Source organism: Crocodylus siamensis, chromosome 1 (assembly GCF_052110815.1).
Source record: "Crocodylus siamensis isolate JL-2025a chromosome 1, ASM5211081v1, whole genome shotgun sequence".
In the NCBI taxonomy this organism is placed as follows: domain Eukaryota; kingdom Metazoa; phylum Chordata; order Crocodylia; family Crocodylidae; genus Crocodylus; species Crocodylus siamensis.
The window spans coordinates 175,618,450-175,644,988 of NC_143395.1; the positions used below are offsets into that span (position 1 = coordinate 175,618,450).

Here is a 26,539-nt window from a genome sequence, read left to right on the forward strand (position 1 = left end):
TTCTCTGTGGCCATTATCCCAGTTGCTGGGCTCTTATGGGGTTTAATTCTCACAGTTAACGGTAAGCCTGCAATATTGTCGTTTGTGGCTGGTTTTGTAGTACTGTATAAAATCAATTATTTATTGAAAAGCTATCAGCTACTCTTTACCATGTTTTTTGTTTCTTGCAGGGGCCACAAAGACAAAATCTTTGTAGTGAAGTGTAGTCCGCATCATGTAGACAAACTAGTCACTGTTGGGATGAAGCACATCAAATTTTGGCAACAAGCAGGTAATGTACTACCTACCTATAGTACTTATACAGCCTCACTGTATTAGCATTCAAGCACTTGTGTTCTTTCCTATGTGATTGGCATCATTATGCTCTGTTTGCAGATGGGGAAAACAAGACAGAGAAAAGTTAAGGGAGGGCTCTCTTTTACTTTGTGCCCAATAGCACTTACCCAGCCCTGAAACTACTGTTTTTGGCACTTGCCCACATCTAGCAATCCTATTTCACATGCGTTACGGATGCACAAGCAGCCATATGTCTACTTAGCATGCATAGTAGGCTGTGATCTGACTGGGCAAGAACACATATCCATAGACACTTACATGGGCAAGCTTAAAATCCAAAATTGTAGCCTGTCAAAAACATGTTTAGTGGGTCTTAGATGCCAGAAGAGGACAATCCTTATGTTTTAACTCTTTAGTTAAGGCACTCACCCAGGAAGAAGACCTGAGATCCAGGCCCTCCCACAACCCAAAAGTAGGTTTTGAACTTACATATCTCCTGCTTTCTAACATAGCGCTCTAACTACCATTTTTATATTTGTATGAATTACTGTGGTTGATATTAATGAATTTTTATACTTTTATAATATGTCAAGGATTGGGTAATCTGGTGATGGTTGCAAACAGGCAATGATTGTTTGCACTCCAAAGGGGAGGCCTTTCGCAAAGGAAAGGTGAGGCCTGGAAGCACTCTATTCAAAGACTGATGTTTCTCACAGCTGGAGAAAATAAGTGATAGACCACAACTATCTCTCTGACAATTGATAACTGAGGATACTAGATTAGCCTAAAAGGATGTGGATATTTATTTGACTTAACTGAATAAGGAAACATACCTAACTTGCCAAACAGATATACATGGTGGGAAGGGGGGCAGTTATATGCCTAGTTTATACTCCCCAAGAATTGAATGGAAGCAGGTATGAAAATACATAGATAAGGACAAGAATGTAAGAGTTACCATGGCAGTAGGCCTTTGTCTAAAAATTCTGGGGGCACTGATACAACTTAGTCCCCCATCTGGCCTAGCTGGACACTGGACAGTGCAAGCTAGCAAGCTGCTGCTAGAAAATTCTGATGGGGGATCTGAATTAGAATCTGCATTTTTAGTGGTAAAAGGTAGAGGTAAAGTCAAATCATATTTCTTTTATGTTAATTTGTTTGTTGAGTTTCCATATCTCTGTCTGTACTTAACATTAGAGGTACTGATTTTTATGGTTTCTCCTGATTATGTAATAAACTTTTTTGCCATTTCTTATTGTTCATTTTAAGTGTTATTTCAGAGTATTTAACTATGCAGGCAAGTCTTTTCTGTGAAGGAGAGGTGTCATTTTTAGGACAGGTTGGGTAAAAGGTGTGATTTTTTTTATCTGGCATAATCTCTGCTAAGAGCTGATGACACATGTGTAAGACAGAAAGAGGTGAGGTACCCTGGGCCAAGGAGTTGGTCCCTGTAAGACATCTCAGGTTATTCTCAGTGGCCAAGCAGTAGGGCTGTGCGAGACTTCAGAGAGAGCTTCGGATCCAGAGAAGCTTCGGACTCTTCAGGGTCCAAATCAGCATGTCCAGGTCGAAGCACCGGCCTTGTTCAGCTTCCCAAAGTGGTTCAGAGCTGCCTCAGAGATCCAGGCCTAGGGTATAATGGGGAAACAATAAAATATCTATAACTGTGTTGTTTTTTGTCCAATCTGGATGAAATTTTCAGGGGTGGTAGACTCTGCAGAGAGTATGAAGCCTGCCAAGCTTCAAGAACATCAGTGCAGGGGGGTTCTGGGGCCCTGCACCCCTAGCTGCTGACAGGCAAAACTCATGCCATGGGTGCTTTTGGGACTGACTGTCTCTGTCTTGGGACGTGGGAGACACTACTGCAGACCTGGCTGCTAAGCTACTAGCTAATGTAGCCAGTTAATTGCCATCGATTAGCACCTACAAAACCAGACTAAGGAGAGGAAAGAATCAATACAGACAATCAACTGCCCCAAGACAGACACAGTCAGACCCACAAGCACCCATGGCATGAGTTTGCCTGTCAGCAGCTAGGGGTGCAGGGCCCCAGAACCCCCCTGCACTGATCTCCTCAACAGCTGGCAGGCATCATGGCCTCAGCAGGGACCACCATCCCTGAAGCTGTCACCCCGCTGCGCCTTAACACACACAGTGTCACCCATGCCACAAGTTTTGCTTGTCCGCAGCTTGAGGTACAGTTCCCCCCAAACCCCTGCACCGATCTTCTTGAAACTTGGCAGGCTTTGTGACCTCAGTAAGAGCTACCACCCCCTGCAGTTTTGACCCCTCTGTGTTGTAACACAGACGTGACAGGAGTTTTGCTTTCAAGAATTTGGGGTACAGTTCCCCTAAAACCCCTGTACTGATCTTCTTGAAACTTGGCAGGCTCTGTGGCCTCACCAGGGGCCACCACCCCTGCAGTTTTCACCCCCCTGTGGTGTAACACACAGCTGTGACAGGAGTTTGGCTTTCAGGAATTTGGGGTACAGTTACCCCCAAACCCATGCATCAATCTTCTTGATGCTTGGCAAGTTTCATGCTCTCAGCATAAATTACCATCCCTGCAGGTTTCATCCAAATCAGAAAAAAAACAACAAAGTTATAGATATTTCATTGATTCTCCCATTATAACCTATGGCCGGATCTCCGAGGTGGCTCCAAAGCTTTGGAGCCACTTCAGCTGGATCGAGGCAGAAACCCGGCCCGGAGCTCCGGATCAGATCCCTGGCATCTGAAGCGGCTGGATCTGAAGCCAGATTGGATCGCTACCGACTCTCACAGGCTTACCAAGCAGTGAACAGTGAAGAGTGGCATGGAGTAAAGGACCCCTCTGAAGCTAATTATACATAAAAGACAGAAATGTGTGACTGGGGAATTACTCTTTGGGCAAGTAAAGGATTCTGCCTTAAGTGTCTTTCTCCAGATCATTCATGAAGTTTGTCAAAACAGAAAACTAAGCCAAGCTCTTCCAAGTACTAGGACAGTACCATGTTCCCTCTAATTTAAGATTACCATTCATTCATACCTCAAAAGTCTCAGTCCTTCTGATGTTTCTATCATCAAATACTGTGGAACTACAAAACCTACTTCTGTTTTAGTTAATGTCACCACATTCTTGTATGATTCTTTGGAAGCCAACTAATAGCCGTATTAACACTAATCATCATGTTAGAGGCTCCAATGAGTGTGTCTGTTTGACTTTCAGAAAAAGATGTATTCTTGTGACAGCTAAATAATTTAGCCAGACACAGACACAACTTCTGTGAGCTTTCCCATAAGGAAGCCAGCTGGTAGTTTAGAATCTTGTTAGGGACCTCAGGCAGCACAGATAAAAATGATAGTATCTTAGTTTCATGTACAGATGTAACTCTTTAGTAATCCTCATATTTTCTATATAGAATTTTCTTTTGTCATCAGAGAGATCTGGCAGCCTGAACTCAAATGCCAGATTGAACAGATGGGCTTGGGAGTAACTTCAAAATACCTCCTTGTCTGGAAAATGAAAACCAGATGTGTTGCAGAAATAAAGTTGTGATTTAGATGTACTTCACTGGCCAAAAAATCATCATAACCCCATATTATGATATAACACTATGACTATATAAGATTTACTGGGTTTTTATCAGTTTCCATTCAGTTAAGAACATGTTAATGTTCTGCAAAGCAAATTTTTTGACTAAGCAAATTTTATATATTGTGGGAATGACTTTCAGTATGGACTGAACTGTCAAACTTTGCAGTAAGAGTACGTTATGTAGCCTTGGTTTCTGAGTAGGGATCTGTTCTTTAGGAATGTTAAATGTTGTGTGTGACACACAAGGATGGGACTGAAGCTAGTTCAGGTTTACCCATTGACTGTCCTCACATGTTTGCTTAGAAGGCCAAAACAGTTCCAAATTAACAAGAATTTTTTCTTGTATTTTCAAGTTTACACTATTTTTAATTATTTCTATAATATATATATGCACTTCAAGGGATTCTGGACATCACCAAGGAACAATTTTGCACAGAGAGGGGGAGGATTTTATCTTCACTTATCTGCCAGAGAGCTCTTCTATTGACCATGCTGTCTGACACTTACTCGCATTAAGTAGTATGTATACTCCAAAAATCATCTTACTGAAACAAATAGGATTTATTCTGGAGTTAATAGTTTCTCAGCATGAGTAAGAGCAATGGCACCCAACCATTGTATGGCTCAGGGGAGGTCCATGGATCCCTTATGGGGTCAGTATGCAAGGTCAATCCATGGATGCAATCTAGCACCCAGGCCCAACCCACATGTCTGGATCCAGCTATGCCCTGGCATGATCTCACATGCAAGGACAACAGGACTCTCCAGAGGTCCAGAATTTTGGCAGCAGTGGAGCAGCACTTAATACTGCCACCAAATTTCCAGATCCCTGTGGAACCCCACGGGCCAGCTCTGTGGGCTAGATTGGGCCTCTGGGATGGAGGTTTAGCACCCCTGAGTGAGATGACAGTCTCAAAAGAGGAAAAGGGAATTTGGCAGGTTAATCTATGTAGCACGTGCTCTGCCAACCAAGCCCTTACTTTTTCTTACCAGAACACTTTAGCAGCTCAAAATAATTATGTGTGATACCTGTGCACAGCTCTGGCACTGTAATCATGCCATGAAAATTTCTATTGCAGCTGGTCCTTTTACATTTACATGAGGTGGCTGGGATTGGATTTTTGGGAGTCTTGGTAGACCACAGACTCAATGAATGAGTCTGCAGTGTGATACAGCAGTGTGATGCAGCTGCACAAATGTGAAGGCAGTTTTGGGCTGCTTCAGTAGAAGCATTAGGTGAAAGACACAGGAGGTGATAGTGCCTTTCTACTCAGCACTGGTTAGTCCTCATCTGGAGTAGTGTGTGCAGTTCTGTTCTCCACATTTTCAAAATGATCTGTGGAGAAGTTAGAGGGAGTCCAGAGGTGGGCAACAAAAATGATCAAGCACTTGAAAGGCAAGTCATATGAGGAAAGGCTAAAGGAGCTAGGCATGTTCAGCTGGTGGAAAAGGTGCTTAAGAGGGGATGTGACAGCAGTGTTCAAATACTTGAAAGGCTGCCATAAAGAAGATGGAAAGCGCCTTTTATCTCTTGCTGCAGAGAGGAGGATGCAGACCAATGGCTTGAAGTTGCAGCAAGTAAATTTAGCTTGGATATCCAGAAAAAAACTTCTTCACTGTGAGAATAGTGAGGCAGTGGAATAGACGGCCTAGGGAAGTTGTGGACTCTTCATCACTGGAGGTGTTCAAGAGGTTGGACAGCCACTGGTTGCAGATGATCAAGGCACAGCTATGCCTATTTTCTACCATGGTTATTTCCCAGGCTTCTGGGCTTTGCTGGTTGTTCCTGCCCCTAGTCCTCCCCCTCCCTCTTAGTTATGTTGGGTACCTCTAAGGCCGGGGAGTTCAAATGGGGTGTGCCGATTTTCCTGCTAGGAGCAAAGCCTAAGGTCTCTGGCTAGAGAATCACCATGGTTAAACTGATCACCATATTTAGGGTCAGGAAGGAATTTTATGGCATGGTCAGATTGGTGCAGACTGTTGGGGTTTTTGCCTTTTTCTGTAGTGAAAGGCATGGCCCTCTCCCAAAAACATATTGAGCATATGTTGACAGCATTTTAAAGAAGCAGGACATTAGCATTTTAAAGAAGCAGGACGTTGGTTCCCCTTAGGACTATGTGAAATTTCACTGGATCTTTTGTTTCGACGCATTCCGGGCTTGAAACAGCAAAATTGAAATGAAGCAAAAGGCTTCAAAACAGCTTCAGAATGAAACAGGGGCACTTGAAACTTTTCAAAAGTTTCAAAAGGTTTCAATTTTCGAAGCTGGGCTTACTTACATCACCTCCCAAGGGAAGCCCCTGATATTCACTTGCCACGTCTTGATCTCTAGTTGAAGTGCAGAAGGTTCCCATCTGGCTAGTACTTGCTCGGAGATGTCACCTACAGATGTCCTTGGGGCTCCACCTCCCCTACACCCCTTCCATGTGCCAAGCTGATGGACTTAGCCGTATGGCAGATGGCTTGAGCTCTCTCAAATGCCAGTCCATGTGGTGTGGCCCCAATGGACTTTTATGGGCATAGCATCTAGTTCCACACTGGCTGCAGGATGGTGGTTCTTCTTCCTATGTTTGGCCTCTAGAGTGTTCAGCATACACAGGAGGTCACTCTCCATCCTTACAGCTGTGTCAAGCCGGTCAAGCCATTCTGGTCCTCTGCCCAGAGTCCCTGAGGGCCCCTGGTCCCTCAGCCCCAGAAGTAATAAATATGACCGCTGTCTCTCGCCCCAGAGGTAACATGAAATTACAAAGGAAACAGAAAAAGAAATGAATCAGGGAGGTAGCAATCTCTCCTCCCTGCTCATGCATCCTTGCATGTAAATCAAGAGTTAGACCCTTGGTGTCCTTCCCTTGTCCACTGCTGGGTGTCACTCAGCCAGCCGGAAAGTAAGCTCCTCTTCAGGATGTATGTCCTTGACTTGAGGCAGCACCAGGTGTACCAGCTGTTGCTGTTGCTCTCCAGCTCCTTCCTGGCAGCTGGCTCTTAAAGCTCACTGCTGGTGCTGCCTGATGACATCATCATCCCATGCCAGTCCCAGCCATACAAGTAAATGGTTGATGAAGTGCACAGGTGGCTCCTCCAGATCTGCCTGATCTTCACTGCTGTGCCTGTACCAGATAAGTATTCCCTGTCACTGGGCTTTTGGCTGTGGGCCCTGGGAAAGGGGTCTCCACCCCTTTACTTTTGTCACTCTGTGACACCTGGGTTGAGAGTAGTCTTATATAGTCTTATGTAGAGTTTAAATAGGTTGTATGGAATGGTTTGGATAGGGATGATCTTGCCTCAGGCACGAGGTAGGACTAGATGACCACTGGAGGTCCCATCCAGCCCTGCTTCTCTATGACTGTGACTCATTTTGGAACATTCAAGGTCAAAATGAAAACACCATAAAGCTTAACTTTGTTTACATTACAGGTGGGGGCTTTACATCTAAACGAGGGACCTTTGGAAATATTGGAAAACTGGAAACTATGATGAGTGTTTCCTACGGGCGAATAGAAGACCTAGTATTCTCTGGAGCTGCTACTGGAGACATTTACATTTGGAAAGACACACTGTTACTTAAGACAGTGAAAGCCCATGATGGACCAGTATTTGCTATGCATGCATTGGATAAGGTATTCATCACCTGCTACTGTCTATTGTTTTCACTCCAGTTCAGGATTTTGAAAGTGGTTAGCTACACACTATAAGTAAAATTCTGTTTCCGTGTGCACCAAAAATGACACTTATACACAGGCTTACAGATCTGTTACCCCTGCAGCATAAGTGGACATTCATAGACTGAACATTAGTAATATAGTATGCACTGGCTGCATGTATATGCAGCTACATGTGTGCACTTTTAGACATATCAGTGGATCCAGGAGGCAGGGCAGGAGGGTAACTACACCCCCCTTCCCCCTTCCCCCCCCCCCCCACCCGCATTGGCAGTGCATGAGTAGTGAGCTCTTTGTCCTCACCAGCTTATCAACACAGCTCCTGGCCACTTCCTGCCACCCTTTCCACTGCAGCTGAATTTGACAGCAGGCAAGGGAGTTAAAGGACCAGCAAGCAAGGGGGTTAGAGGACCAGCAGTGACATTTACCCCCTGGGTTCTGGATCTGTACCAGTAGCAACTTTGGCCAGGAGATGTATTCCTAAGCCAAACAGCTGAAAGAGTTTGCTGCATGTGCACTGTACAGCCAAAGGGACCTGCAACCATACTGCCCCCAAGATCTGCCCATGCCTGTGTGTAAGTCTCAAAAATACGTGCAGCCAGAATCCCATGACTACCTGGTGTTAGACTGAGGAAGACCCCTTGTGTTTTAGTCCCAGTACCAGAGCGGTTAGGGTACTTGCCCAGAAGGCTAGAGATTTTAAGTCCCTTATCCAAAGAGGTTTGCCCTGCATCTTTCTGATTTCCCAGCACGGTGCTCTAACTACCATATCACAGATTATGCATTATCCAGTGCCCTCTCCAGCACTAGTTTTGAATCTGGTCCCTAGGCAGCCAAGAGCAGGAGGTATGTGGAGCCATGGAAAAGCAAGTAATTCACAAGGTATGTGGCTTGGTAAAATCAATGCTGCCTTGAAGAGGAACAAGCCCTAGGTTCTCGCCTGGCTGCTACCCTCTACATGGGGCAGAAACTTTCCCACTGCATTACATACATTTTTTTTCAATGACTGTTATATGCAGTGACTTCACTTCAAAAGGAGCACCAAAGAAGGCAGTGGTAATATGTAACCTGTATTGTGATGGCTAAAGCACTATACTGGGAAGTCTGAAAGACAGGTTTAAATCCCTTCTGAGCAAAGGACGAGCATAAAACTTGTATCTCTAGATTCCTAGAAAAGTGCTTTACACACTTAGCTGGTAGAACTAAAATACGGGAGGACCCTTATCCTCCTACCTCTTTTTTGGGTCTTATGCTCCGGTATGCATGTACATTAGCTGCATATGTGCCTAGCTGGCACATAGTCATACTATACATATTTCATCAACACACACAAGCTTATGTATCCAGGGCATAAACTGGAGGCCAAAAACAGCCAAATAGATGGCTAGGAAACTGCCAGTTAGATGCACAAAAGGAAGCAGAATTCTGCCGTATACTTATAAAAGGCACTCATATTATAAGTATTGTACATATACTTATATCGTAATGCATGCATATATCGTAATGCATGCATTTTGGGAAAAGAAACTTCTGTAAAGGAAGCCCAGGTTACAATTGGTGATGTTGAAAGTGGCTAAAAATACAGAATTAACAATAATAAATTACAGTGTTTTATAATAATGTAGTCTTAATTATGGGATCTTATGTATCAGTCCATCAGTATCTTTTTTAGCTTATTCAAAATATATAACTATAAATATACAGTGTTCAAATTCACTGGGTATGAATTTCTCTCATTTCCACATCTCTGGAGTCATTGAGAATAAAAATTTTAAAATAGTATATTTAACAATTCAAGAGAACTTTGAATTTAAAATAACCCCCTGCCCACATACAATTAAATAATATACATGTAAAATTATATATTCTAATATTATAAAAGCCTTAGTCTGTCTGTCTGTAATCCTTTATATGCACTCTGATTGGTTGCCTCAGCAGCCAATCAGAGTGCTCTGGACAGACAGAGACACATGGTGGAGTGCCGCCATGACAGCAGGGACTGAGGGGTCGGAGCAGGGGGGAGGGGCAGGCCTGGCTTCCCCCACCCTGCTCCTTGGAGCACAACAGGGACCAGCGAGCCACCATGATGGAGGGGACACAGCCAGGGACAAGACCAGCCGCACTGGCCCCAGCCCCAGCTCTGGCCCCAGCTCCAGCCTGAAGTGGCGGGGGGAGCAAGGAAATGGCCCTAGCTCTGGCCCAAAGTGGGTGGGGGAGTCATGGAGCAGTCCTGACCCAAGGTGAAGGGGCAGGACGCAGGCCTCTGTCCCCACCCACCCCCCCATCATTCTTGATTGCCAATCTGCTAGTTTGCTATAATTTTCCATGTATAGACTCTAATTAGTAGAAGCCTGTCTTAAATTGACCCCACACAAACTGCTGTGGCTGAGAAAGCAGTGACAGGGAGCAAGGGACCAGACACCTTATTTCTCTGTGCCTGTCCCCATCATGCCTGCCCCCCACTATGTGCCCCCTGCCACACATCCCCTTGTCACGTGCCCCTCTAGGTCTGTGCCTGCCCCCATCCCTGCCCCTTGTACCTGTGCCTTTGCCTGCCCCCACTCCCTGCCTCCCCAGCCCCTGCTCCACCCTGCAGCCCACCCCACCCACCCATTGTTCCCTTACAGCCTGCTGCTTCATGCCTATGTTCTTCCCCTTATACTCCTTGCCACCTCGTCCCTTATGCCTTCCCCACCTACTCTCTGTCCACCCCCTGTTTAGCTTCCATTGCAGCTGTGCTCCTCCAGGGCACCAGAAGCAGCTGCAGCTCCTCACCAGGCTGGGTTGTGACTGGAGGGACCAGAGCAGAAAGTAAGAGGGGTAGGGCAAAGCTGTAGGAAAGGGAACGGAGTCAGGGGGCAGGCAATGGGAAGAAAGGCTGCAGGTTCCCGCTACATGGTCTCCCCTATGCTGCCCGTGGCTGCAATCCCTCTCCCCCACTAAACAAGCTATTCCAGCCCTGGGCCAAAGCTGAAGCTGAGTCTCCACCTACTATGGGGCAGGTACTTGAATCCAAAATGAGGCTTTTTCCCCCCATGCTAACTGGAGGAAAAACGTTATCTTGGATTTGAGTAAATTTGGTACTTGGAAATCTCTGCAAGTCCCCCAAAACTATTTTTATCATGAAGGTGTTCATGGAGCATGGGCTCCCATAATATAACTAGATCCATTATTCATTAAAATATCACTATCACGACGGCAAGCAAGAGTTCCAACAACAGGGATTTTCTTGTTTTCAGGATAATTTGCCCCTTGTCAGAAGTACTTTTTTCTTGTAATGTCTTTATTAAATTCTTACAAGAAATGTGGCAACCTGTATCATAGTGGATATTTCATAAGCTGTGCCTTCTTAAAAGATTATTAGATGCTAAATTATGACCCCAGATATGTTCATAGAAGCTGAAGTTGATACCTTCCCTGGAAATCGTCAAGAGAAGACTGGATAGGTACCTGGCTGGGGTCTTATGACCCCTCCCACCTCCAGTGCTCCTTCCTGCTCATGGCAGGGGGTCGGACTCGATGATCTGTCTAGGTCCCTTCTGACTCACTGATTCTGTGATTCTATATATATACTTTCCTGAGTTCTAAACAGTTTGATCCTAAGAATTGCAGTTGCAGGAAGCTACTGTCTATAAACATCTGTTTATTAAACAAGGTTTTAGATGGATCCTTCAGCAGTGCCTGCTGGCCCTAACATGTTATAATTTCTGTTTTCCAATCTGTTTTCCTTTTTGATGTGGGAACTATCTATTCTAAACAACTTTCTTTCTCTCTTCCACGCTAAACTTGTGTGGCAACCCAGAACAGTCTCAAAATAATCTAATGGGACACCTGGTTGAGAATTACTTGTCTACACTCTCTCCCCTGAGGTATACAGTGGTCCTGAAGACCACACACTCTGAGTAAGACTGTGTGATAAACACACACACAAAAACTTTTACCATGAATAGTTTACTATGGAGGCATCTCTTCCTCTGAATTAGCTTTTTAATGTTAAATATTAGTTTCTAAACATATTCCTCAAATTGTTTTGTACAGGGTTTTGTAACAGGTGGAAAAGATGGAATTGTGGCACTCTGGGATGATATGTTTGAGAGATGTCTGAAGACATATGCTATTAAAAGAGCAGCATTATCTCCTGGCTCTAAAGGTATCATTTTTTCAATATGTACTAAGATATATGCATGAAGGTTAGTGAAATGGGATAAATATGTGTCAAAACCTTAATAAAACATCCTGTTGACCAATTAAATATAATTGTTTTTCTTGTTGTATGTATATTTTTCTAACAGTCTAGGTGCCTGAAGGGTGCTGTGATGCCCCCTGCAGACCCCCTTATCCCTACTAGGCCATCTCTGTGCCTTGCCTCTCTGGGTCTTACCCTGTCTTCTCTCCTGCCATGTCTTGATGGAAACTTTATGAAAGGAAGGCTGTTGCCAGAGATTGGCCAGTCCATGGTGATAGCTCTCCTTCTGTGGTTGACTCTCTTGACCTTGCATACCTTAAACACTTATTGTGTGGCTCCAATCCATCCCTACACCATGCCCCTTGCCTTGTAGGTCATTTAAATCACCAGCCAAGGATGACATTTGTCCCTAAGTCTCCAGGTCACCTCAGGCCTTTCTTCCCTTGTTAGGGTTTCTGCCTTTCTGGCTTCCATTGCTCTACTCTGGCTGGTCCCCTAGCCAAGACCCACTGTTTTACACCTAGTTTCTGGGCCCCAGCCCTATCTCAGCCCTGCTCTCCTGGACCCTCCTATTTCCCCTGGTCTTGGAACTTAAACAAGAGTTCTAACTTAAACAGAAGCCACTTGCCTGATTAGATGCATTCCCTCTCCACCCCAGATAATATTCCCTTGTTCCTGGGCCTGCACAGCAGCTTACCCTAATTCCTGGGTCTTCCAGGGGCCCTGCTGCCAAGGGCTCCATTCCTCACGGCTCTATTCCTTGTGGCTCTCAGGGCTAGCCTTCAGCACATGCAGGCTCTGAGCTTATCTAGTTCAAGTCTCAGCCCCTCTTCTGGTCTTATGCAGAGAGTTCTGGCAGTAACGAAAAGATATCTTCTGTTAGATGACCTGTCCATAGGGCTGTTTCTTAAACCCTGCTCTGCTAGTTTCCTGTGCGTAAACTACAAAGACCTTGCTAGTTTCCTGTGCGTAAACTTCAAAGGAGCCATGCCACCTTTCAGTAACGGGGTCAGGGGCCCCTTTACAGTATTGAACCTGGAGTAGTAAGGTTGCATCTCTCAAGAATTTTACTTTTCTTGCTTTGATTGTTACAGTGTATTTTAATTCACTCATTCTAAAGCACTGGGTTTTACCCAATTACCCCTGGATTTACAAAATACCATGTTTACCTGAATACAAGATGAGGTTTTTTTCCCCCCAGTTGGCATGGGAAAGAAAGGCCCTCATCTTATAATTGCATACATGTGTTCAGCAGTGGAAACCAACTATGAAGTTGATTTCATGTAGCCAATGCAGAGCAGAACTATAAAGCGCATGGCCTACATGCGGTAAACATGCTGCTGGGAACTTACCACAAGGATAGGACACTGCAGCCCATCTGAACAAGACCTATGGTAGTGCAAAGAAGCAGAGGGGTTGGAGGGAATGGGGGTAGAAGTGGAAGGGGCACCAAGGCAGTTTTTTTTTTCTTCTGCATGATTATGATGGGTAAAGGAGGTGACGGGCAATGGGTGTACAGTTTCAGTATTGTAACAGGAATGGTGATGGTGAACTGTATATATATTATGGACTGTCAAGTGAACCAGACCAGTCACAAGACAGAACAGTAGAGGTGTAGACCTATTTATTTATGTATATAGAAATATATATATTTGTAAAAAATAAAATTGTTTGAACTATATACAAATAGGTACAGAAGTGGTGCTAAAAAAAGTGTTTATGGAGTATCTGCACTGAAACTTGCAGCAGTTTCAAGAGAGGTAAACTGCATCAATTCTGGATGGATTGTCTATGGGTACCTGTAGTAACTTCACTATATGCAAGTTGTATAGATTTCATAGACATTAGGTCTGAAAGGGACCTCAGAAGATCATTGAGTCCAGCCCACTGCCCCAGGGGCAGGAAGTCAGCTAGAGTCAAAGGATCCCAGCAAGATAAATGTCCAAATGTTTCTTAAAAGAGTCCAGAGTAGGTGCTTGCACCACCTCTGGAGGCAGTCTATTCCAGGCCTGGGGGGCTCAGACAGTAAAGAAGTTTTTCCTTATGTCCAGCCTGAAATGGTCTTGGAGGAGTTTGTGACCGTTTGACCTTGTCATTCTTTGGGGCACTCTGGTGAACAGGTTTTTCCCCAGATCCTGATATACACCCCTTATATACTTAGAGGTAGCCACCAGGTCCCCCCTGAGCCTGCGCTTTTCCAGGCTGAAGAATCCCATGGCTCTCAGCCTCTCATCATAGGGCCTGGTCTCCTGCCCTGTCCTCTGGACTCTCTCAAGCTTCTCCACATCCTTTTTAAATTATGGAGCCCAGAATTGGATGCAGTGCTCCAGCTGCAGCCTCACCAAGGCTGAGTACAGCAGGAGACATCCTGGGATTTGCTTGAGAAGCATCTATGGATGCAAGCCAGAGTTTTGCTCACTTTACCAGCTGCAACATCGCATTGGTCGCTCATATTCATCATGTGATCAGTCATGACCCCCCAAGTCCTTTTCAGCCGTGGTTCTATCAAGGATAGCACTGCTGAGCCTATAAGCATGCTGCGGGGAGGTTTTTCCCAAAGTGGAGTACCTTGCATTTGTCAGTGTTGAACACCATCAGGTTTTCATCCACCCATTTTCTGAGCCTATCAACATTAGCCTGGATCACCAACCTATCCTCAGGTGTGGGCACTTTATCCCAAAGTTTGGTATCATCGGCAAACTTGGCCAGTCTATTTCTGATACCAATGTCTACTTTATTAATAAAGATGTTAGAAAGTATAGGCCCAAGGGTGGAGCCTTGAGGGCCCTCACTGGTCATGGTGCACCACGATGATTTACTTCTGTCTATTACTACTCTCTGGGTCCGACCTCAGAGCCAATTCCCCAGCTATCAGACTATGATGTAGCCGAGGCTGCAGTTGACCAATTTTTCCATAAGGATATGATGGGACACCAGATCAAAGGCTTTTTTAAAGTCAAGATATATGATGTCAATCTCTTCTCCCTTGTCCAGGTGATATGTCACCTGGTCATAGAAGATGAGACTGGTCAGGCAAGACCTACTCGCAACAAACCCATACTGGCTAACCCTCAGGATGTTGCCATCAGCCAGTTTGTCAGGGATGGTATAGAGGTCAGGCTGATAGGCCTGTAGTTCCCCAGAGCTACTTTCCTCCTTTTCTTAAAGATAGGCACCACGTTGGTCTGCTTCCAATCCTCGGGCATTTCACCTGAGCGCCATGAGTTCTGGAAGATCCATGCCAGCTCCTTAAGTACCCTGGGGTGTAAACTGTCTGGGCCAGCTGACCTGAAGGTGTCCAGCCTCTCAAAGTGTTCCTTTACATGGTCTACATGGATGTAGAGTAACAATTCTCCCTCACCCTGGCTGTCCTGTACTGTATTGAGCAGGGCGGTCCCTTGGGGCTGGTGAGAAACTGATGCAAAATATGCATTAAGCAGGTTGGCTTTTCCCTGGATGCCGGTTGTCAGTTGTCCCATTTGGTTTAGCAGGGTCCAATGTTACCCTTGCTTTCCCTCTGCCTCCCCACATATCTGAAAAAGGACTTTTTATTGTCTTTGATACGTTACTACAGGTATGTTTATTTCTAAGTCGGTGTTTTCAAATTTCCCTCTCACTTCCATGGGTTCAGAGAGACAGTCTGACAGTAAGGAAAAAGGGGAGGTGGGGGAGGGCTGGAGGAGAAAAATTGCAGTGGACAGAGGGCAAGGGGGTTATCTGACCACCCAGATTTATTTTTCCTGCTGTAACAGTGGGAGTGGGATACATTCACAGCAAACCTCCAATTATTAGATTCTATAACTGGAAAATTCTATCAAATGTATAAATTTTCCATATATGGAATCTAATTATTGGGAGGGTCATCTTATAATCAAGGTCGTCTTATATTTAAGTAAATATGGTATGTCTTGCATATTATAAGTACATTAAACAGATTTTGATAATGGACACTGTAAGATAAAATAATAATTAAGGTTTTTCTTTTGAATTTTCAAACCAGAAGTTCAAATGCATCTATTTTTATTCTTCAGGTTTACTACTGGAAGACAACCCCTCCATTCGTGCCATTACCTTAGGACATGGGCATATACTAGTAGGAACTAAAAATGGAGAGATACTTGAAATTGATAAAAGTGGTCCCATGACTCTGCTTGTTCAGGTACAATACTAGTCTTCTTCATCAAAGTATACCTCATCTAAATGCACAAAACTGTATGGTTTCCCCTGTTGCATTTTTTCCCTTCCCTTCATCTTTGTGGTCAGTCACTCCCCATCCATCCTTCTCCCGACTCAGACAGGGATTGATATACAATAGGACCATACTAACTCATTATAAAGTAAAGATCCATTGTGAATTACTAAATTTTGAAAATCAGCCCACTGATGCTGAGTCCCAATCTTTCTATCAGAAGATGGATTGGGACCCAGTAAAGCAAGCTAAAAGCTAAAAAGCAAGGATGATACAAAATAATTTCTTCATTTTTATTTTGACAATTGTAGTTCAGTAAACTGAACTGAACTACAGATCTGTCCAATTTTGGTGCTGCCAGGGGCTGTGTGAACCACACACTCCAGGTGTGGCTCCCTTAGGACCCCTTCCCACCATGTAGGCTGTGCTGGTGGCATACGGCCCCTGCTGCACAGGAAGCACCAGCAGCACAAGTCCACACCCCTGCCAGGTGGCACCAATGGCACATGGCCTTCTCCCGGCCACTATGCAGCACGGGTGACATGCAGCCCCCTCGCCACCCAGGAAACACTGGTGGCACATGACTCTCTGTCCCCTGTTGCATGGGCTGTGCCAACAGCACCCCAGATCCTCCCCCAGTTCATGGCAGTGGAAAAGGCAGCTGCAGGGGCCTGCAGGCCGTATGTTATCCATCCATCCATTGGCCATCAGTTGGACAGTCCTGATTTATATTATATTAACGTATTCACATCCTAGTAAATTCTCTATTTTTTTATTTTGTGAACAATATTAAGTATTAGAACTATAACAGCTGATTGCAGCAATGTGCTATTAAATATTTGTTGAGCACTAGAAAGAGCCTGCTCTCTCTGTAACTTTTATAAAACTTGGATTTCTACAAGTATTGCTTAAAAATTTCTCAGGTACATGTCCTGTAAGGTCTCTGATGTTGCTTTGTTGTAGTTAACTTTACTAGCTATTACCCCTTCTATATGGAATGTTGTTTTAATTTTTCTTTTACATGTTTGTTTTTTAATTCAGGTGTGGGGTTTATTATTTGTACGGGTCTATTACTGTTAACTGATATTTTTTCTTTTGTTTTAGATACATTGTATCTACTTGAATCATAGACACATCTGAGACTTTTGCCTTCATTTGGCTAATTTATTTTCTAATGTTCTAACCAAACATTATATGACAGTCAAATATTAAGTAACCTTTCAGCTTTCAGTAACTTGTGTTATGTCCATAAGGGGATAGGAGATGAGAGGTTTATCCTGGACTTATATTTTAACCAGAAAATTGCAAAGGAACCTCATTTCATGTATTTTTACTCAAAGGAATACCAGTATTAATGTCAAATGATACTGAAATTACATGAAAATAATCTGATTGATGCAGAGAGTTCTGGCTGTAAAGAAAAGATATGGGCTACCTGCATCCAGGATAATAAAGTTACATGGAAGAAGTCTCATGATTTGTCATGTAGATTACATTATTATGATACATAGATCAGCTCAAAAACAAATGGAAAGTATGTAAAATGCAATCAAGATGACCCTACAAGACTCTAGATGATCTTGTTGTTTTAATGAAATTTTCCCTTGTCTACGAGTTGCAGATTGCAAAACTGGATTATTAATATATGAACTGACCTTTGTCCTGGAGTGCTGGCAAGTTGTACATAAATTGCAGGACATCCAGAGAGAGCAACAAAAATGACTAAAGGTCATAAAACTAATCTGTGAGAAAATATTAAAAGAACTCAATATGCAGATGCTGCTCTGTCAGTTGGAAGACGGGATTTTTTTTTGTATTGTCAGAGCTATACCATCTCCTGAAAGTAACAACAGCTGTGCTTGCAAAAGGTGTATTTTGCCAGCAAAGTTGTATGCACACTGAGGGGTTTTGCCAGCAGAACTGTCACTGAAGGTCATGGCTTTTCAGTCCTAGCCAACATGCCTGACCTGTAAAACTTCATCATGTAGACACAAACATTCTCTTTGAAAGTGGAATCACTCCAGGAAAGTGAAAGTCCTCTTACATGAAACTTTTAAAGGAAAGTTAATAAAGCACTAGACAATGTCCTTGCAGAGGTAATGTTGATTATAGCCATACATAGGCAGACAAGGTTATTTGGGTAAATGTCGTATCGTTTATTAGTTGGTCCATTAAAAGATATCACATTTACCCAAAGAACCTTGTCTGGTAGAGGAAAGAACCACAGAGGTCGAACAGTGTTATTTGTCTATAATGTCTCTGGTTTTCTCTAGGGACACATGGAGGGGGAAGTCTGGGGGTTGGCAGCTCACCCTCTTTTGCCTATATGTGCAACAGTGAGTGACGATAAAACACTAAGAATCTGGGAGCTTTCCTCCCAGCACCGCATGCTGGCTGTGAGGAAACTCAAAAAAGGTAACTCTCTTTTGACTGTTGTAGAAAAAGTACCGCTACTCCACCCTCCTTCTGTTGCTCTCATCGTACTTTACAGATATTAATGATTAAGCCCCAATATACCTACTACCCCCTGTAAGCAAGATTATTGCTGTTTTCCCTAGCAAAGTTATAAGCAATAAGATACTCCTTTTGGCTTTTTCCAGGTGGAAGGTGCTGTGCCTTTTCTCCTGATGGGAAAGCCTTGGCTGTAGGGCTGAACGATGGGAGTTTTCTGGTGGTGAATGCTGATACTGTTGAAGATATGGTCTCTTTTCATCACAGAAAAGAAATGATCTCTGATATCAAATTTTCACGAGGTGCAGTTAAAAGATAAAATAAGTTTTCAGTGGTAGACTTAAAATGCAATGTTAAGAGGGTATGTTTGGTTCACATATGTTCTAGGCTAAGGGTTTTAAGTATATTTCATTTCAGTGTGGTTGTACAGAGCCGAGGTCTTAGTTGAGTCCTGTGGGTGATACTGTAGGATGACAACAATAGCAAGAATATTGATGCATATTTATGTATTCCTTTGCCAAACTAAATGTCTGTTTTACAGATTCAGGAAAATACCTGGCAGTGGCTTCCCATGATAATTTTGTAGATATTTATAATGTGCTTACCAGCAAAAGAGTTGGCATCTGCCGCGGTGCTTCTAGCTATATCACACACATTGACTGGGACTCAAGAGGTAAATAGTAAATTGAGATTACAATTTACAAATATGTGAATTAAAATCCCTAAGATTGCAGTAAAAGTACATGTCAAATAAGCATGTTTTTACACCTGTGTAAAGGAGGCTTATAGAGGTATTAGCATTTTGTATGTCCAGAGTCCTTTTTTCCTACTAGAGAAGACATGGAATTTTTTTCTTACATCCCATTCTGACTTTAGAACAATGTCAATAGGATGGCATAGGCAGCAAAGCGAAGAATTTATATACAATTTAATTTTTAAGCATTAATCATGTAGTTACTTAGGTAACAATGTAAGGACCCCTAAAATAGAATAATCAGACACTGAAAGCAGAAGAAGAAGAATAAACACAGAAAGAATTAATAGGTAAAATGAGTGTTATGCAGGAAGTCAGACTAGATGACCATGATAATGCCCTTATGGCCTTAAAAGGTATTTCCTCATTTAGCATTCTCTGCTGTTTGTGTCCTGCCATCACCATTGGACATTAATATAGTTCTTGGAACTATATTATTCATAGTTACTATATTATTCATTTGGTGAAAATCAACATAACTCCATTGACTTCAAAGGAATGACACCAAGTGACAACAACCCAGCCTCTGCTTCCTTAGGGGGCAGCTGCTTCCCTTCTCAAACCAGATTTTGGAAAACTCCTTTTGGAACAAATCCCCAAATATATTTTTTTAAGTAGCTTAATTTTAAATCGTTGACATTTCCAGGCACTGCCTTCAGTTTTGGATTGAAACTTCTAAAGCAGAGTGCTGCTTCTGAACATTTATGAGGAAGGATATCTGAGCAGCGCACCTCCAGCTCATGAGAGTATCTCATTTTGCACCTTGGAGTGAGACCTTTTTTGCCCACAAGCCTTACAGCTGTAGCACAGGAGGCAGAGGAAGGGTTGTAGGTTTCTAGGCCTGCTAGCAGTCAGGTGTGCCATAAGCAAACTGAGATGCAGGAAGATGCTGATTCAGAACTAGCACATTAGGTGGTTTCTCTTCCCTTGTTGGAAGGGCTGAAGAAACCTTTCACCCCCTGGACATCAGTAATTCACAATCACCCAGAAAGTTTTAGAATCAGATGGTTGATAGGACTTTGTTTTTCAGCAGGAGTTTTATTTCAGAAATATCTCAGTCTTTCTGTCTGCTTTAATTAAGCGCAAATGTAAGGCATTTTCTGCTTCTTCCTTTCATACCCGAAGGCTTACTAATGTACAGTCAATTTCAACCTCATCTGCCTGACTCTTAGCATATAATTTGGGTCACACTTCTAATGTTCCTATTCAAGGACGTAGGTATACATTTATACTTCATGCTACTAGGGCAGGGTTTGCATAGGTGAAAGTAACATTTTCAACCTTTATGTCACTTATTATGGAATCTTGCAAAACCTGTCATGAAAATTACCAGCCCAGCTACACAATCTGTTAAATTTTAGATCTAATTGACATGTCCAGGCACTGCTTTCATTTACCATGCAGATGAAAACACTAATAAAATATTACACATCATCAAAAAATATTTATTGTAGGAGCCTGAAATTTTTGCAAGGTGGTTGCGTGATACTTGAAATCCCACATTTAGGACTTGATCCAGTAAAACTACTTAGCATTTCTGAGGACCACTCGGGACTAGGCGTATCTGGACCCACACCCTGCTCTCTCTGACTAACTTCCAAACAGGATCATATGAAAGCAGGGCCAGAAGGGACTTCACAAGGTTATCTGATCCAGTTCAAGCAAGGATCATCCCTGACTAAACTATCCCTGCATAATGTCTATCCAACCTGATCTTGAATATTTCCACGGATGGAGATTCCACAGTTTTTCTAGGCAACCTAGGCAATGTTTGACTACTTTCATAGTCAGAAAATTCCTCCTAATCTCCAACCTCAATTCCTCTTCTGCATCTTGAGTCCTTTGCTGTAGCTAGTCCTGTCCCTACAGCCACAGAAAAGTCCAGCTCCAGCCTCTGTAAAATTGCCCTTCAGGCAATCCCCGCTGAGTCTTCTTTTCTCTTTAATCATGTTTGTTGCTCTCTGCTGCACTCTTTCCAATCTGTCCATATTCTTCTTGAGGGATGGGACCCAAAACTGGCTGCAATACTCCAGGTGAAGCCTCACCAGTGCTAAATAGAGCAGAAGAATCGCTTCCCTTGATCTTCAAGTAATACTCCTGTTAATACAACCTAGTATCCTGTTGGCCCTTTTTTGTAACAGGAGTACACTGTTGACTTATATTCAACTAACAGTGTACTGTAACCCCCTGGTGCTTCTCTGCAGTACCACCGCCTAGCCAATCATTCCCCAGCCTGCATTTGTGCATGCAATTATTCTGTCCCAAGTGCAGGACTTAGCAGTTGTCCTTGCTGAATTTCATCTGGTTCATTGTCCACCATTTTTCCAGTCAAGATTTTCTTCCTGTAAATGTTCATAGCTGGGGTCTACCTAACTTGAGGAGGTGGCTGGCTGATTTTGTGGAGAGATTGCAGGGCCAGCCACCATTTTCATGGACTGACTGTGGTGGCCCCCCCCCCACACACACACCTCTGGCCAATGGGCCCTGGTGGCCCCCATCCCTGGCTGCTGATTTGGTTGTGAGAGCTGTCCGTCATATGGCCCTACCCCTCACCACCAGTTGGTGGAGGGGTGGAGCCACACAACAGGCAGTCCTCTCAGCCGATCTGGGGGTAGGGGTGGCAACCATCTTGGGCTCCCCTTTGTGCCTACCTCCCCCCCACCCCGCCCCAGCAGGCTGCATGGCTGGGCTGCAGCACTATGAGGACTGCTGGCTCTCTGTGGGGAGCCAACATTTTATTTTCAGTAAGTTTTTTGTGGGGGTTGGTGCAGATTTTGTGATCATTGCCCAATTTCAGGGGTAATGCCAGATTTCATGATCTCCATAAAATTGTGATTTCAGTAGGTCCCTATTCATAGCTAGTTCTTATCATCTAGTCACAAACAGCTGTGTAGATGGTACATTACAGTTTGTCATAAAATTCCTTCTTTAAAAAAATATTCAGAAAATTCATAATAATGTATAATATACACAATATTCTCTTACTTCATTTACAGGAAAATTATTGCAAGTCAATTCTGGCGCCAAAGAACAACTATTTTTTGAAGCACCAAGGGGCAAAAGACATATTATAAGAACTGCAGAGGTAAGATCATGCAATCTGCATTCTTAAATATTTCACTTCAAACTAACTTCAAGGTTTCGCACTTTGAAGCTGCATGTACACGACATGCTGACTGTGCAGTCATTACTGCGCAGTCATTTTAGTACTTGTTTATAGTTACTGCACTGTACTTGTTTATAGTTATGTTGATAACCCGAGTTCCTGTACCGCAGCATCGCCAAACGTCTCTTCCATGACGCTGACAGCACAGTAGCCCAAAACTACTGTGCAGTAGCATCGCATCATGCTTCCTGCCATATGACATTGCGCAGTAGTCAGCATCTCATGTAGACCTGGCCTAAAAGTTGCTGTTTTACAGCTAAAAATCAGTACTTTATGCATTCCGATGCTTTATTTTTTCATATTCAAATGTTGATTGTTTCAGTGGCTGTGACAAGAACTTTTTATCACTCTATATAGGTCCTTTCATAGCAGCTACAATGCCGTTTAGTTTGGGATGCATATTAGTATTTTTAAAACAGAATTATTTCAGACCTGATCTAGTATGGTTAAGACAGTGAGCAAGATTTTCAGAAATAATTGCCATTGTGCTACTACTTCTTCCATTGAAATAAAAGTAAAAAGTGCAAATTTGCTAAAAAAGAAAAAAATCTTAGAATGAAATTGCATGAATACAAAAAGGAAAAAAAAGTACCAAATTTTTCATTACCTTCAATGTCTGTAGGTGCATCCATTTGTTCATGTAGAATGAAAAATGCAAACAAATAACTCAGCATTTAAAACAAGTAATTTTACACCATCCTTTTAATAGAACAGTCACCAGTTTTGTATGTTATCAGTGTCCCTGTATTTTCAAGTGCAACTTAGGAAGCTAATTTGGGGGATACAGGGTACATCTGCACGTGCTGTTAAGGCAATGCAATAAACAGTTCTATATGTGCACCCAGGACTGCAACACTTTGAGCCAGGGTGGAGCAGCCCCGGGGTGGCAGGGAGACTGGGGAGTCAGTCCTGGGTTCTGGGTGGCAGTGACAGGCAATAAAGGGGCTGTCTAGGGCACAAGGATGCTAAAGTGTGGAGCTAAGCAGCAGGCAGCCCCCACACTTTAGCACTCTCATGCCCTAGCCAGCCCCTGTCACCATCCACATGTGCATTTGAGCTATAGGATAGTACTGTCCTTGACAGTACTATCCTACAATGGAGTTAATTAACTGCGCCCTAATACCAGTGCACGTATAGATTATGATGCTTTACTGTGGAGATAATTAGTCAATGCCACATTAAAGCACAGGTGTAGATACACCTACTGTGTACTGGACAACAGTTAAAACCCCTTTGTTTTGGGAATTTTTGTTTTCAGATAGAGAAGATTGAGTGGGATACTTGGACATGTGTTCTTGGTCCTACATGTGAAGGAATTTGGCCCAGACACAGCGATGTCACTGTCGTAAATGCAGCCAGCCTTACCAAAGATGGAACCTTGTTAGCTACAGGAGATGATTTTGGTTTTGTGAAGCTTTTTTCATATCCAGTGAAGGTAACAAATAGTATTTATTCCTCTAGTTGGAAGTTGTGCTGGAAAAGGAACTGAGAAAAAAATACTGTGGGGAAATATGAAAAATTGGTAACAGGAATTCTTCGTGTTACAGGGTCAACATGCAAAGTTCAAGAAGTATGTGGGTCATAGTGCCCAAGTAACCAATGTTCGATGGTTACATAACGACTCTGTGCTGCTGACTGTAGGTGGTGCTGATACTGCTCTGATGATCTGGACCAGAGAGTTTGTGGGTATCCAGGAGAGTAAACTGGTTGACAGTGAGGAGTCAGATACAGATGCAGAAGAGGATGGAGGTAAAAGGGTTACATGAAAAACATGTTTAGTTTACCTCTGATCCTACAATGACTCTCATGCATGCTTAACCGTAAGCATTTGACCTTGATTGCATCAGACTCCTCACATGCTTAAAGTTAAACCTGTGTAAATCTTTGTAGGATCAGGGCCACGGTTTGCGTATTTTGTTGCATATCTTTATTTCTTAGTTTTCTACTTGGAAAAGTCAGGGTACTGGGCACCTGTCCAGCTGTAGCAAACAAATTGCTCATTTTATCTTTAACTTTATTTAAGGTTATGACAGCGATGTTGCGAGAGAAAAAGCTATTGATTATACTACTAAGATCTATGCTGTAAGCATCCGAGAAATGGAGGGAACAAAGCCCCACCAGCAACTGAAAGAAGTTTCAGCAGAGGAAAGGTATGTCATGCAAATACATTCACTACCAAGTAAAGAGTAAATTTTTTAAATCTCCTTTTATTGAACCAAAAATATTCCTTTACAGATATTAACACAACATAATATTTACACTTTATAAGACAGTATTTTGAAATTTTACTTATGTCCCACTACCTCATGAGGTGTGTGTGTGTGTGTATGTGTGTGTGTACATACACACACACAAAGTGTGTTGTTGTTGAATGTATAGCTGTCAATTGTCTTTATTTTTCTAAGTACACTTTGGAATCATATGGAGTCACTCTTGCTGTTTGATATGAAGTACCTCAGGTACTTTCAGGGAGGAGCTTGTTCCTGCCACCATATGTGTATTTGGACCTACAAAACTGTAAAATCAAATCAAATTAGGGCATGGCTTGCAAGTTGATTCATCTTGATCTCTAGAGGATGTTTGTTCTTATTGCACAACCACAGAATTCTGGCAACAAGAGTGTCCTAGGGCTTGAATGAAAGAGGTATTTTAGATCAAGTCTGAATTATGGTAGAACACATGGGTGGGTATACTCTATTTAAATGGCCTTGACTAATATTGTCAAATTCTCAATTTTTAAAACTTTGCTGTTAAAATGCCAGGGGAGAAAGGTTTCATTATCCTTAAAAAGAGTGCCAAGCCCAGGACGGATGGGTTTCCTAGAAAGCTCAAAAGCTTCTGCTAAAATTCTGCATTCATGGGGTGAACACCAGCACCTATTGAAGTCTCTCGCAAAATTCTGATCAGCTTCAGCAGAATGATGATTTCAGCCCTTGAAAACCTGATGTGCACAAAGACATGCAGGATCAGCTCTGTAATGAGTAAACCAGCTGCCATGCTATTTCATAGCTCCTTTTCTAGTTTCCTATTTTTTTTGCTTTAGGTAATAATACTTTCTAAAAAACATGTTGTCTGAAGATACTCCCACTCCAGCCGTGCAATCAGTGCAGCACCAACCCTATATCTTATACATAGTTTGTGACCATTTGTACATTTCCCTCTACCTTTAAATGATTGATATGTGCTCTTTTAGTTATTATGCATGTCCATGTATATGTATGAAAGAGAACTGGTATCACTGCTTATAGTAAAAGTTGACCCAACAGCACTTGCTGTGATAAGATTCTTCACCAAGCGTTACCTGTTCATGCCATGCCATTGTCAGCTTTAGGCTGAAATATTTTGGAAAGATTCAGCTAAAACAATCAACTTTATCTGAGACCAAGATGGGGAAAGAGGACAAACATTATTTTGCCATGTTAAAAACTCTTCGGGTTCTGTTACTGAGAAACTAGCACCTCTTGTTTTGGATGAAAGTTAAAATTTCCTGGAGAAGGTGTTGTCAGTCTGGTGCTAGGATTGTTTGCTTTTTTGTTTAGTGTTGAATGTGGCTTAATTGTAACTACAGAAAATCTCTGTTTGTGCATCCTCAGGAGAGTCTTGTTATAATCTGGCAGCTGAAGTCCCCAGAGATTCCTCCCTTATTCAGTGTGCTGTGGTTCAGCTTGCAGGGACAGAAAAGAGCTACTATGATGCCAAGCAGAGGAACTGAGACTTGTGAGACTGTCCCTTTCGGGGCTCTTAATGTTCCTCTTGCTGACAGCCAATCTTTGTGTTGGAGAAGGAAGAAACAGTCATTTTCAAACATAGAGGGATGAAATTGAATAGACACAATGAGCAGAGTTTTGCAGGAACCATATGATGGGAAGAAGCAGAGGGAATAAAACAGGTTCCAGAAGAGCAGGTTGGAGGGAGCCTAGAGAGGAAGGAGCAGAAACAGCTGTTGAGGCGCTGGGTTGGAGGAGATGGAGAATAGATCAGGAGCTGGGGAGGAAGGTTCAGATTAGTGATTCTCAACCAGGGTGCTGTGGCACCCTGGAATGCCTTGCTCCTTTCAGGAGAGCTATAGGGTGCTACGCAGTGTTAGCACTGGGAGGTGTGCAAACTGAAATCTCTGGGTTTGTCTTGTGAATTATAACAGAAAAACATAGTAAAATCTTCCTGACCTGTTGAGTTCTTGGCAATAGAAAAATAATGCTCTGTTACCATATTTACTCAAATATAAGGCAAACCTGACTATAAGATGATGACCCCCCCCCCCATAATTAGATTCTATATATG

General features: G+C 43.0%; 1 protein-coding gene across 1 annotated transcript in view; it reads left to right on the forward strand.

Annotated features, from left to right (window-relative positions):
• The window catches only part of EML6 (EMAP like 6), a 324,512-nt gene that overhangs the window by 236,782 nt on the left and 61,191 nt on the right, over window positions 1-26,539 (forward strand). Inside the window, exons 17-27 of the mRNA XM_090049525.1 lie at window positions 171-271; window positions 7,268-7,470; window positions 11,551-11,662; window positions 15,730-15,857; window positions 18,161-18,302; window positions 18,488-18,640; window positions 18,880-19,011; window positions 22,089-22,177; window positions 23,517-23,693; window positions 23,806-24,007; window positions 24,282-24,408. Coding sequence (XP_089905651.1) covers window positions 171-271; window positions 7,268-7,470; window positions 11,551-11,662; window positions 15,730-15,857; window positions 18,161-18,302; window positions 18,488-18,640; window positions 18,880-19,011; window positions 22,089-22,177; window positions 23,517-23,693; window positions 23,806-24,007; window positions 24,282-24,408 — 1,566 coding nt within the window. The remainder of the gene's footprint in view (window positions 1-170; window positions 272-7,267; window positions 7,471-11,550; window positions 11,663-15,729; window positions 15,858-18,160; window positions 18,303-18,487; window positions 18,641-18,879; window positions 19,012-22,088; window positions 22,178-23,516; window positions 23,694-23,805; window positions 24,008-24,281; window positions 24,409-26,539) is intronic.